The 14,483-nt window shown below is 37.9% G+C and overlaps 1 protein-coding gene across 2 annotated transcripts in view; it reads right to left on the reverse strand.

The window, feature by feature from the left end:
* LOC127063942 (uncharacterized) overlaps nucleotides 1-14,483 on the reverse strand; it is a 158,499-nt gene that overhangs the window by 8,310 nt on the left and 135,706 nt on the right. For both annotated transcript variants that reach the window (XM_050994298.1, XM_050994299.1), the window contains one exon: nucleotides 9,414-9,577. In XM_050994298.1, the coding sequence (XP_050850255.1) occupies nucleotides 9,414-9,577 (164 nt within the window). The remainder of the gene's footprint in view (nucleotides 1-9,413; nucleotides 9,578-14,483) is intronic.

Raw genomic sequence — 14,483 nt, forward strand, 5'->3', positions numbered from 1 at the left:
CAAGGAGGATATTTTTGCTCCGAGAAAAATCTTTTTCTTCATCTTCTTCTTGGTCGTCTTCGTCTTCTTCTTGTTCTTCTTGTTCTTCTTCTCGAAAGCTTACGCTTTCGTCTCTTTCATCTCGTAAAGAAAGAGAAAGAGAGAGAGAGAGAAAGGGAGAAGAAGAAAGAACGAGGTTTGTCCGTCGCGAATTAATAATGGCTCCTCTCGAAGTTCACGAAAGCAAGTCGTCGAGTCTTGAAGCGTGAATGCGATAATGTCTCGCGATAAAGAATCATTTTTCGTTCGCCGAAAGCAAAACATGAATACGTATCTTAAAATAATGATACTTCTTATTTCAAGAATTGTTTAACGATACAACGATGACGAAAAGTATATCTACACAAACACAAACACACACACACATACATGTATACGTATATAAAGGTTTATAAGTTTTTGTATTTTTTGAAATATTGAAGATCGATCATATTCCAAGAATTTCTTTGAATTTCTAAGTACCAATTTAGATTCAAATGTTAATCGTATGTATGTGTGTCGTCATTTCTAAAAAAAAGATGATGATAGGACAGGCTTCTATAAAGTATTATCATGGCCTTTGATTTCCAATTTCGTATTCGAAACGAATCGCAATGAGAGTTAAAGCGTGCAGGTAGATAATTCTGAGAAGGAAAGAAAAAAAAAAAGAAAGAAAAAGGAAGAAAAAAAAATGCAACGAATTCTCACGAGAAAAGAGAACCGATCGAACGATCTTACGATCGATTCTCGAGCTTGAAATTCTCGTATTCGAAAGTCGAGGTATCTCTCTTTGCGAGCAATGGACTCGCTTGGTCTTCGAGCAAAGAAGCCTACGAGAGATCGACATTCCGTGCATTCTCGCGGCAACGAGCAAGTCTTGTTCGAGACCACGGATTTCTTCATTCGCGATCGTGAATTCCGTAACAAGAGGCGTTCGAGAATCATACAAGAATTCTTCATGATATATATTTTTTTTATTATTGTTGTTGTTATCTTTTACGATGATCGTCGATAGAGTATATAGAAAAGATTTCGTCTTGTTTATCGACCTGGACCAGTTTTTATTTCACGAGAATCGAGAACGAGGATCGAGATCGAGGGATCTTCTTCTTCTTCTTCTTCTTCTTCTTCGTTAGATCCACGAGTCGACCCGACAAGTCTGGTAGAATCGACGAGCGAACTCGAATCGTCGCTGGGCCAGGTTTCACGAGACGACGCCAAGCTGTCTGCTGTACTCTGTCGGCCTTCCTCTTCTCTCTTTCTCTCTCTCTCTCTCTCTTTCTTTCTCTTTACTCTCCTCTCCCTTCCACCCTCCCACTCTCTATCTTTCTTCTCTCTTCAACAGCTCTCTCGCTGAGAGAAATCATCGAGCCTTATATATCCGCGACACACAGGTACTCTCCTTCTCTCGCCACGCATGGAAAATTCAGTTTTCTAACGGGGTCTCGCGACGTGAACGTTACGTCCACGCACTTTCATGGGGGATTTCTTTAAAGAGCTCTTTAATTTACATAAACGCATATTTGACGTTACATATATTATATTTAACCCGAGTTCGTTTAGATAAAACGGTTTAATTAAACGTTCAAACATTCTCAATTAATTATCTGATTCGCCCGAACGAGCCCTGGGATATTCAAATATTTTATTTCAACAATTTAAATGACTTTAAATGCGAAAGAGAACAATTTTCATCGCCGAAAATATCTACACGTTCATTAAATCTACATCGTTACAGAAATTTCTAATATGGATAATTATTAATATATAAATTAATATATAAATAAAATATTAGCTTCTTTTTAAATAATTTTATATATACGCGAGTTGTAAAATAAAATTGCAAGAGGGGAGGAAGAGAAAGAGAAAGAAAATTTACGATGAGAAAAAAGAAAATATATGTAAGTAAAAAAAGAAAAGAGAGAGAGAGAGAAAGATCAAAGATATAATAGTCGAGAACGCTTGTTTGATTAACTCGATCTAGTTCGAAGAAAAAAACAATTTTTTGGTACGAATTCTAGGAAAATTAAATCGCGTTATACTAACGCGATCGGGTAAAAGTCGCTCGGCTTTTAGTATTTTCTAACACGCGTTGGTGTTTCTCGGCCTTTCTCGATCGAGAGAGGAGAACCGGAGGAGAGTTCGAGGAACGGATTTTGCTGGGTATTAAACGGTGAACGATCAAACGGTTCTTGCGGCCGGCTTGATTTAAGTAAAACGGCGTATCGCGGTCTTCATCTCGGTGTGACTTACGCTAATTGGCTTCTGAGCGATCCGATGGAAATTTATGGTAATACGGCAGCTCGCCCGCGAGCTACTAACGATACCACTCCTCGCAATTGCAACGAGTCGTATCGTCTCCATGTGATAACCGTCGAGCTACCAAGAGAAACAGAGAGAGAGAGAGAGAGAGAGAGAGAGAGAGAGAGAGAGAGACTGGTAAATAAAGCATCGTGATATGACGAGCTCGTTCCTCGAGCTTACCGTTCGCGTTTTATTATACGTGTCTACTCAACGCAAACCGCCCATCCTTAATCCTTACAACGTTAAATGCAATCTCGAAAGAAACCATTGAAATAGTTGGAAATTTTGATCGAATTGATTCCTTTCCTTGTCTTTCTCTATCCATTGATATCTTCTCCTTTCAATTGGAACTGATCTTCCAACGTACGTATCAATTGATTTCAACTACCGATCAATTTCAATTCGAAATTATATACGTGTCGAATTAAATACCCTTATCGCGATACGTTAAAGAATTTTATTATTTCTGTTAGATCGGATTTATTCCGAACATGACAATTCACTTTTTTCCGATCGGTCTTTCAAAATTCGGTGGTGAGAATCGATCGAGAGAAAAATAATGATCGATAATAAAATAAAAATAAATAAATTCATTTTAACGAGTCGAACCGAAATAACACGAGAGAAGATCGATCGTGCGTAAGTACGTACGTACGTGCGTGCCTGCGTGAGTATTGGAAACATACGGTGCTCTACTGAAAACTAGATCGGACAGCTTGAAATCCCGTGGATCGTTATAACGGTTCACCATAGAAATGTGTAAGTAAATACATATTTACTTCACCTCTAAAACGGGAGAGCATTTATTCCGCGCTAATGAGCGGACCAATGGATATCATTTCCAACAACGTTAATACGGTCTAACGAGAAAAGAAATAAAAATCATACGGCGAAATTAAAGAACGTTGGAAATTTGCGTGATCGTTCGAACAAAAAAAAAAAAAAAGAAAAGAAAAAAAAGAAAAATTCTAACTTCGTCCTTTTGACGCGATAGAGCGAATAATACATATACGTAATGGATTCGTGTAATACATAGCGAATAACTACTTAGTCCGTTCAATAAAAGCGAATAGAACGATCTCGAGTGAATCCATTGGAGCGAAACGAATGAGTTCTCTCGCTATGTCTTTCGAGACTAGTATACAGAAACTTTAGCAGGAGAGAATCGAACTTCCTCGATTTCGAATTACTCGTTCGCGGTAGACCAAGCTCTTTAGTATTTTCGATATAAAAGTGTATTGTCGTAGGAAAATAAAAGAAGCAATTACGTATTTTTGTATATATATAAAACGAGAGAATGGGGTGGTAATGGGAATGGGAATGAACGAGGGTAGTATGAGTAGAAAAGAAACGGAAACGTACAATAAAGTTAATCGACGAAATTTCCTTTCACCTCTCGTTGCTCTGAAAAATGCCGCGAATCTTCAAAGACGAAACAGAGAGAAGACAGAAGGAGGACGAGTAGTAAAGAGAAAGAAAGAGAAAGAAAAAGAAAAAAGAGAGAGGAAGAGAGAGAGAAAGAAAGGACGTTTCGATTCTCTCTTTCGCTGGTGCGTGTTCGCAGGTTGACAGGCGCAACGACAACCGGCATTCCTTAGTCGATCGAACAAACCGGTCGCCATAAATTCGCGCGAACGAACGCAAGTGCCCCGTTTCAAGCGTTCCTGCCGCGTGTTTACCGGTATCGGCCACCGTACCTTCTCTCCTAGAATTTTTCCATTATTTACTTATCATATTATTTTCTTCCCGAAAACGATTATCCCAAGTATCATTCAATAATCGAATCTCCTAGTACCAATAAATTAAGAAAAAAAAAAAGAAAGAAACGATCGATCACTTTTTCGTTCTTCGATAAATGATTAACTTCACGATCACGATAGGTAAGTACTTTGCAAGATAAAGAAAAGAATCAATAAGTACATAGTAACGAATGAAAAATATATGAATAAGACAAATAGCGTAACTGTTCGCTCTATTAATATACTTCATGAAAGAAACAAATTAGAAAATCATAAGCTGTCAACGCTCCGATTTCAAAGAAAATGTCGATATGTCACGTCACTGATATTGACAGCAGGAAGGAAATTGATGAGATTTTCCGTAATGGAACGGAACGATTCGAAATGGAACGATCGGGTTATGACGAAGAAGAGTAAAATAGAGAGAAAGGAAATAGGGGAAATAAAAAAAGGACAAAAAAAAGGAAAGAGAAAAAGAAAAAAACAGAAGAAGAAGAAGAAGAAGAAGAAAAAGAATAAAAAGTAACAAGGACGAAAAGGAAAAATAAAGCGAAAAGAACAAAAAATTAGATAGACGACAGAAAGATTAAAAAAAATCAAAATCAAAAGAGGCAAATCCATAAGGCTAACTTTCACGCACGCATATACGCACTCGAGAGTCCCCGTTGTGGGAAGTGTGTATGTAGAAGTCGTTCTACTCTCTTTGCCCTGGTAAGATGCGCGTCCCGCAGGTGCAACGCACGACCGCCGCGCAGTCTGCCATCGTCTTTTCCCTGTCGCTCGTTCGTTCGTTCGTTCGTTCGTTCGTTCGTTCGTTCTTTCTTTCGTTCGTTCGTTCTTTCGTCCGTTCTTTCGTTCTTTCGTTCGTTTATTCGTTCGTTCGTTCGTTCGTTCGTTCGTTCGTTCGTTCGTTCGTTCACTCGTTTGCTCGCGTGTACGAACCAGTTTCTAGCTTTTACGCATCGACGGCGGCGGTTCCGCTGGTGCTACGTGTAATTACACGTGCCACCTCCCCTTCTACTAACTCTTTTCGAAAGCATTCTATATATATATATGTATGTAAATATGTGTGTGTGTATGCGTACATAAGTACTATAGAACGCGTATGTATACGTATGTATGCATATGTATATATTATGGGAGTGCTAGAACGTTTCCTGAAATAATGGAAGGAAGGAAGATGTCCGAGGAAACGAGGGTAAACAGAAAAAGAGAAAGAGAGAGAGAGAGAGAGAAAGAGAGAAAGGAATAGAGCCGGATTTTATAACGAATCGCCACCGCACCAGGGCTACTCGTCCGACCGGTAATTAACCGTTCACCAATTAATGAGCTGTCCGTGAAATTCTTCGATTCGTACTTTTCTCTCTTTATTTTTTTCTTTCTTTTTTTTATCTTTTATTCATACACATGGGCATATGTAAATATCACGAGTATACCTATGTGTATGCATGTGTGTATATATATATTATTATATATGTTGCTATTCACCGATCATTAAAAATTTATATACCTTAAGAAAAGTTGCTGAATAATAAATTCATTTATATGAATTTAACCGTGAATTATAATACTTTTGAATATTCACTTGTATTTAAATATCAACGTTTAAATAAAACGATAGAAAGAAATAATATATACCTGTTACTTCTGTACGAAAGCAGTAAGTAAAGTGTTCAATGATTTATGGACGGTCGTTTAAACGTTTAAGTACTTGTGTGCATATAACAATGCTCGTTTCCAATGTTACCTCTAGTAAATAATTATTCTTAGCTGTTCCGTATGTCATATATATAAGTATATATGAGGCTTGACGTACGTACGCGTGCATACGTCGAGAATTTCAATGAAATAAAATTAATCGGAAAAATAATAGCTAAGAATATTATAATAGAATATTATGGGCTAAGATATACAAAAACGTTCGTGATTAGGATATCCATGGCAAATTCAATTAGTATGCTGAAGCATCTCTATCTCTCTCTCTTAAAAAGGTCTAAGGTGAAAGCACTCAAATTTAATGGAGGCATCCTACTCATCGCGAAACAATATTTTCCCTATGCCGATAAAAGCTTCTCGTGCGGCCATAACTTGGTGCACGAGCTATACGCAATTATTGTTGCGGTATCGGGAAACGCTGCAGCTGCCACAACCACGAGAGAAAGAGAGAGAAAGAGAAAACGACGAGGAAAGGCGATTCAATTTTGTGTTGGCACAAAACACGAAAGTTCTTCTTATCACGTTAACGAGCTTTCCCAGCGAAAAACAAATTAATTTACCACTATAACGAATTTATATTGTTTCACTTATCCCTTAAATGAACGAGTCCCGTGTCATTATCAATCGTTTCTCTCTCACTTTTTGTTTTTCATCAATTTACTTATTTATTACAAACTCGAAATAATTCCATATTTATTTTCTCATAGCTTAAGATATTCATATCTCAAGAAAATAAATAAATGAATTAATTGTTTAATTAAATAATGACACACATAAGTATATCGGAATTGAAACACACATAAAAAAGAAAGATAGACGATTAATTACGTATGAGAGATAATTAATTATTCAGGTACGATTCCACAGGTTTTCCTCAATTAACGAATTGATAACTTATCGATATATAAAACGTGTACTTCTTCAACGATGTGTATATAGGTACTTATAGACACTTCTTGCTGATCGATTTGGAAAGTACACTTTTTTGCAAATGTCAGACATATATAATATATTTAATTTAAAAAGAAATTCGTGTGAATTATCGAAAGGTTATATAGAAATGACTATTACGAAAGAAGAAAAGGATCGTTTCGCTGACAGCGAAAGTCGTCGGCGTAGATCTCTATCATAACTAATACGTCTAGCTGTATAAATTCATACACACATACACACACATTTATATATATATATATATATATATATATATATATATATATATATATATAGATTCATTTTCGTCCGACAAACGAGTCAGAGACTCGAAAAGTATACCTACTTTTGGTTCTTGCTCTCGACCTTGCGCCGCCAAGTGGAAAGCGTAAAGCGACGTGCTTGTCGATGAGTGAAAGCGAGCGCCGTGACGGCCACGACGATAGCTCGATAGCGGAATCGTTATGATTTCCTATCGAAATCGATGGCGTTGCGAAAACGCTCCTTGCGGAAACTTTCGTAAAAGGTTTTTGCAAAATAAGCGAGGAGGAACGATGACTATTTTTCTCTTGTGAAATCTTGAATAATGTTTGTTTTAAGATTACCGATATCGTTTCTGTCTTTTCTCTTATCATTTAATAATTTAAGCCAAACATTATATCACGATTTATCAAACGATTCGAGACATTTGTAGTCGCATTAAAGAAGGAAAAAGATTAATACTACTGGTTGCTCTCTACTGTTAATAATGATAATAATAATATTAATAATGATGATGATGATGATGATGATGATGATGATGATATTAATATAATAATAATAATATAGTAATAATAATAATAATAATAATAATTAAAAGGATAGCCGAGAGAAGGATGGAGAAGCCACGCCGATTTTCCACCGACGTAAATCCGATTATACGCGAGCGAGCGTATCGCATAAAACCCTTTAGCATACCGATCGACCATGGCTACGCTTCGTAACGGCTGCTAGTATACGTTCCGCAATAAATTTATGTCGCCAAATAAGTAATTTGTACCATAAGCGAGTGCTTTCTCTCGCTTCTAGGAACTTTAGAGAAATATTCACGGTATTTCTTACGATCATTGGTTAGAGACAGAATGCGAAGATACATTTTCTTATATATTAAACGTCTTTCCTACGTGGGATACATGTAACGTACACGTCGCTTACAAATGCACATTCGCTTCCGGTGAGAGCTTGCAGCTGCGTTCGTTCTCTCTCTTTCTCTCTCTTTCTCTCTTCTTGTTTCTCTCTTTCTCTATCTCTCTCTCTTTCTCTTTCTAAGTACAGGAGCTCGTGCGTTAAAGGCATCACGCATTCGATTCGTTTATGGGAATGAAAGTCCGAGGATCTATCGAACATAAGTATACTTCGCGTCCACTTGCCTTTTTTTCACGTTTCTGCATCGACGGTGGAGACGAGGTCGATTCGTTGTATTCGAAGAGGAAGCGAGAGAGAAAGAGATAGATAGATAGATAGATAGATAGATAGATAGATAGATAGATAGATAGATAAGTAGATAGAGAGATAGAGAGATAGAGAGAGAGAGAGAGATCGTAAAACGGATGTCGGGATTACGTACGGTGTCTGACTCCAACGACGGTAAGTGCCATTATTCTGCAACGTCACGAGGAAGATCGAGATCGATACGATCGATAGACACGCCAAGTGAAAGAAAGAAAGAAAGAAAGAAGGAAAGAGATAGAAACTCTCATTGAAATGAGAAGAAAAAAGAATAATAATAATTTCAATCGATTCTCTCCACCTTTTGTACTCCGATCGTGAGTAACGTAAGATCCCGATCTTAATCTACCAAATGATAATTGAATCGAATCAATGGCGAAAACGTCAGAATGATCGAAAGATTAAATCGAAGAACGTCAATCGTCATCGATTCATTCGTAACTATACGCTTAATATTCGCGGGAAATTCAAATGTCTCGCGCACACGCTCGAATCAATTAACGAAACGGTTATATACCGGTCACGCGAAACCACTGGTCGATTACTATTCCAACAACTTCTTCGTTGGTCTATCCATAGAAGATAGTAAGTATAAGAATAGCGCGAGCGAAGAGAGCTTCACCTTACGCATTACAATGACCATATCTGCAAACGTGTCATAGAAAGAAACGTCGTCCTCGAGCGCATGCCAATAATCCCTTTTCAAAGTCTTTTTCGTTTGGGAGAGAGAAGGAGAAAGAAAAAGAAAGAGCGATAGTGAAAAAAGAGAGAGAGAGAGAGAGAGAGAGAGAGGGAGAGAGAACAAGAGAGATAGTGAAAAAAAAAGAGAGAGAGTGAGAAAGAGCGTGATAATACTCAGTGGATCTTTCCAAGGGACGATAAAGATGCCGATAACGAAGACGAAACGCTTTTTGCAGACGACAATGACGAGGAAACTCGAGGACGGAATACCGAGTGCAGAATTGCATTTACGGTAGCTTTCTCGGAACTTCTCTTTAGTGACATTAACTTACTCAGCGTTTTCAAACAGCTCATAAAAAAGAGAGAGAGAGAAAAAAAAGAGAAAAGAAAGAAAAGAGGTCCGAGTTTTATTAATATCCTCTTAGACCTTAGCGTTGATATCAATGAAAGAAGAGAAAGGACACGAAGGATAAGGATAAGGATAAAAATCTTTCTCTAATTGTAAGATAGAGAGAGAGAAAGAGTCTATATACTTACGCTTTTGCTGTGGCTCGTGCTATGATGCGAGTGATGCGTGTCCAATTTCATATTGGCGCAGCGATTGAGAGCATGTAAACGCCGAAAGAGACTTTGCAATGAGTCCGCCTCGAGAAAGGGATGATCCTTCGCAACTCCCGTCACATCGATCGGGAATTGATAGTCTGTAAGATAAGAAGAGAAAGATATTTTCATTTTGAACCGATGCTCGCTATTATCGTTGCTATCATTCGAAAATTATTTCTTTTTTTCTTTTTGTTCTTTTTTTTTCTTTCATCGTATTTTACTTTATTATACTTTTTAAATGTTCTTTCATAATCGTATAAAATGTTTGACGTACGTACGTAGATTCAATGAATGAAAAGAAAACAATAATCTATGACTTCGAACAAACAAATATAAAATTCAGGAATGATTCCAACGATTACGCAAATCTTTTCTCGAATATTTTTTGTCTCGATGGATCGCTCGATTTCGAGGATCGATATCGAACAAACAAAACGACCCCTCCCTCTATCCTTCTATCAACATATATTATGCGTCGATGACGCAAACGGAGTTAAAACGAATCGCTCCGGAAGAATTCGTTTCCTTCTTCTTTCTTTTTTCTTTTTCTTTTTCTTTTTTTTTTCTTCTTTTTCTTTTTCCTTTTCTTCGTAGATGTTGCTCGTCTTTTCGTGTCTCTACGGATGCTGGTAAAAGTTCGGACGGGGTTTGTGTCACGACTTGCGCAACGACGACCTAGATCTCCTGAACCAGATCTGGTAAGATCCATGATCTCTGCCCGGGATCCCGGATCGATCGACATCAGGGATCGAAGTAGAACGATTCACGCACGATTCTACGAACTTGTCGCATATTTACGAGATACATACTCGTACATTCATTATTTATCGTTATTATTGTTATTTCGTTAACGACGCATAACGTCGAAACAACATAGATAATTAATCATTTCCTAACTATCATATCAGTGATATCAAATATTTCGTTATCATTTGGTATATCACAACTTTCAAGATTATATTTATATTATTAATTAAATTTAAACAACCCCTGCAGGAAAGATCGATAATTTAGCTACGTGCGCTTGAGAAAGAGATGCGAATTAATCTCGTAATTTGTACGGTCTGTGTGTACGATGAATAAAAAAAAAAAAAGAAAGAAAAGGAAAAGAAAAAAAAACTGACAGCAGAAAAAATAAGAAAAAAATAGAAGATCTAGAAGATCGTATATCACTCGCCGAATTAATTATTACATTAAAAATATGATATCAATTATTTCTACGTTATTTGATAGAGCGCGTAACAGCGCTTAATTAAAATACATTCGACCGTTCGTAGTGTAACACACACGTTTTAGGTTTATGCACGCGATGAGAATGAATCGCTCTATGGCGATTCTCGATGTAATTCGATAAAGGATAAATGATGGACTAGGTTGCTCGGTTTTCCTGGCTAATGATCCTTTTTCGAAAACATGCATACTCAACCAAGCATAATTCCGCTAATATATGACGAACGAAGCAAATCCTCTCTCTCTCTCTCTCTCTCTTCTGCTCCCTTTTTTTCAACATTTAATTGTAAATATAACGAAAAGCTTTTCCGAGAAATCACAATCTTTATCGTAACTTTGATGTATCGGTATTAACGATTCTCGATTAAGCTCACTTCCTGGACGTGCTAATTACTATCGGATAAATCGTCTACCTCCTAGCTCAAGCTCGTTCAACGAGTCAATTATCGTCTTCGATCTCCAAAGCTATTGCTGTTCTTCCGTAAAACTATCGAAATAGTACCGAGATTATTGAAAAGGAAGGAAAGTGTAAAAGGCCTATTAGAAAATTAAAGAAAAATATTACGAATAGATTATCCGTCGTACAAATTCTTTTCTATCGTATACGTATAAATAAATAAAAAAAAAAAAAGAAAGAAAGAAAGAAAGAAAATTTTAAATGCGTATTATAGATCGTTTTATATATCAAAAGAATGAAACGGGTTAGCGTTAAGAGAAATCAAACAAGAAGCAGTCGTGGAATAATTACACGCTCGATATTATCATTCTCGCCATCAGTGCTTCTTATCTCGTTATCAGTGCACGTATATATACATACGTTGGACCGTTCGTCGATCCCAAGAATCGTGTTTTATCTCGCAAAGTGGCTTCGCGCGTAACGTCCGGTCAGAGAACGTGTGCGTGTGTTCCTATCGATTCTTAATAAACGATACATGCTCGATCAAACGCTCGCGTGTAATCGTATTTTATTTATATCGCATGCATTGAGAATAGGGTTCAACTAGGTCAATTAGCTACTATTCATAGTGAGGTTTGCGAGCGATATAGTTGGGCTAACGAGAATTATGATCTTACTACTTTGAGCAGAGACTCTCTCTCTCTCTTTCTTTCTTTCTGTCTTTCTCTATCTATCTATCTATCTATCTATCTATACATCTATCCATCCATCCATCTATCTATCTATCTATATATCTATCTATCTATCTATCTATCTATCTATCTATCTATCTATCTATCTATCTATCTCATAAACTGTATGACGTTCCCTCTGTCTCTTTCTAAAACCGGTACAACTACCATAAGAACCGGTGTACGTTTATGCGTCTGCAACAGCAACCTCAGTCGAGGCTGACGATGGCAGAAGGACGTTCGATTTTCTCACGCGATCCTGCCGATCGAAAGATCTTGTATATCTATTTTGCGAAAGGATACCTTGAACGTGTTGGAAGAGACAAAGAAATAATTTAACGAGTTCCTCGTACCACTATCCTCTCACGAATATGACGGATATACAAAAACATGATAAAGAATAAAATCGTTCCAAGCACAAAAAGCAAAATTCACGTTTCTTTCACGTTTATACAAAGTCGACCAACTGACCATAATTTACTTCCTATTCGTACGATGGACGCCGTCAAAGAACGATCAGCTGTTCGCTTTGCCCTGCGGTTAGGGTAAACCCTGTTATTCGTCGTTTCACTCTCGCCATATTCCTCATTTCCTAGTTTCAACATCTGGGTCGGATTTTGCGATGTACCAGCTGCGTTACATGCCAGGCATGTTTATGGGGACTTTAACTTTCCGCTTATATCGGTTGCCGCAGGCTAACCGTCAACGACGACGACGACGACGACAACGACGACGACGATGACGACGAGGAGTCAAATTAAATATACACATTTTACACGTCCGTTCTCTACACGTATATGTGTTATCCACAGAGATAGATGATCGTATGCATTTGGAATTAACGGTTGGTACAAACGTCCAATAAGTCTCATATAATAACAACCGTCGACGATATAATTTTAACCAAAGATCGTATCGTGTTTCCTCAATGATATTTCAACAATTTTTCGGTTTCCCATTTGAAAATTCTCACACGGTGAGAATCCGATCGAGATTTACGTCGACTCCAATAAAACTATCCCAGTGATTCTATCCGATCGATCGAATATCATCGAGGATCAAGTGTTTTTCAGTAACGAGAATCAGCCTATGGATCGATCTTTCCTCGATACCTACGATCGAGAGAAAGAGAAAGAGAAAGAGAAAGAGAGAGGAAGAGAGAAAGAGAGAAAGAGAGAGAAAGAAGAGAGGAAGCTCGCGTGCAAGAACACGTGATCGCTCGATCTCGCACGATACAATCGCGATCGAATCGCGATCTGATTGCTACTACCTCTCCTCCTTCTCCTCCTCCACCTTTTTCTTCTAACAACTTCGTCTCTTACCAACTAGATCACGTTATTTCGAACGATCGACAAATTGCCCGTTACGGTGTAAAAGCAACCCTGACATTGGACACAGATCCTTTATTTTCTCTTTGTTCTTTTTTCTTTTCGTTTCGTATTTTTTTCTTCTCCTTTAACACCACCAGATCTAACTTTGTTAAACGTGAAAGAAAGAAGTTACGATTAATGCGTGAATGATCGTTAAAACGATCGATGTTTGCTTTCGATTCCCCAAAGAGAACGGATTCGAAAGTGCTCGTGCGGACTTGTAAAATCGTGAGTTTAGTCTCTTTACGAGTCTTTTTACGAGTTACTCCCGAACGATCTCTATAATATGAGAGATAATCTCTCTCTCTCTCTCTCTCTCTCTTTGTCTTTCTTTCTTTCTTTCCCTCTCTTTCATTCTCGCACCCGTAATAACTGTCGTAAGGAGAAACGGAGTTACCTCGAAACAGCTGATCGTTATTGCAACGACGGAGTCATGACTCTCCCCGACGCTCGTAGAATATTCACGTATGTAGGTATATAAAGCATGCATGCAGTGAGTATCGAAAAAGTTAACGGGGTATAATGTTCGCCGGTCGAACGATTTCAGGGGGTATAAAGATCGCGAACTTACGTTCGACGCAACAATGATCGCTCGCTCGAGCACAAAGAGAAACGTAACGCGAAACGTCTCGACCGCTCGTATATCCCTCGTCTAAAAAGAAATCATATTTCACGGGACGGCAATTCGTAAACAACGACCCAATGTAATAACGTTGTTTGCGAAGAACGCGCGTAATTCGATTACGAAGCTTTCTCGGGGCTACGTTTAAAGAAAGAAAGAAAGAAAGAAAGGAAGGAAGAAAGAAAGAAAGAAAAAGAAAAAATGAATGAGAGAGAAAGAGAGACCGTTATAAAGTCATCCATTACGCGTCCGAGTGCGACGGTAGAACGATTTTAATCGAGATTTCTCTCTGTCGTACTTATTTACACACGTACACAACACATACGCACACACATATACACGCACGCGCACGCACAATTCCGGCTGGTGCAATTCTCCGCGAATCTTTACGAGCCGTGTCCAGCACCACCGATAAATCCGCGAAGGATTGCTTTTAACGCGAATGCGGCCCGAAATTTTTATCACGAACGAGATATATGTATTTAAATATATATGTGTGTCTTGTATGTAGGGATATATACGTGTATATATATATATATATATGTAAATATAAGTATGTAGGTAGAGAGACTAGCGCGAAAGACGGTGCCAAGACTTGATCACAGTGTGCATCGTGAATTTCGATATAAGCAAAGCTTTTACATAACGATCGTG

This window comes from Vespula vulgaris, chromosome 5 (assembly GCF_905475345.1).
Source record: "Vespula vulgaris chromosome 5, iyVesVulg1.1, whole genome shotgun sequence".
NCBI classification, from domain to species: Eukaryota; Metazoa; Arthropoda; class Insecta; order Hymenoptera; family Vespidae; genus Vespula; species Vespula vulgaris.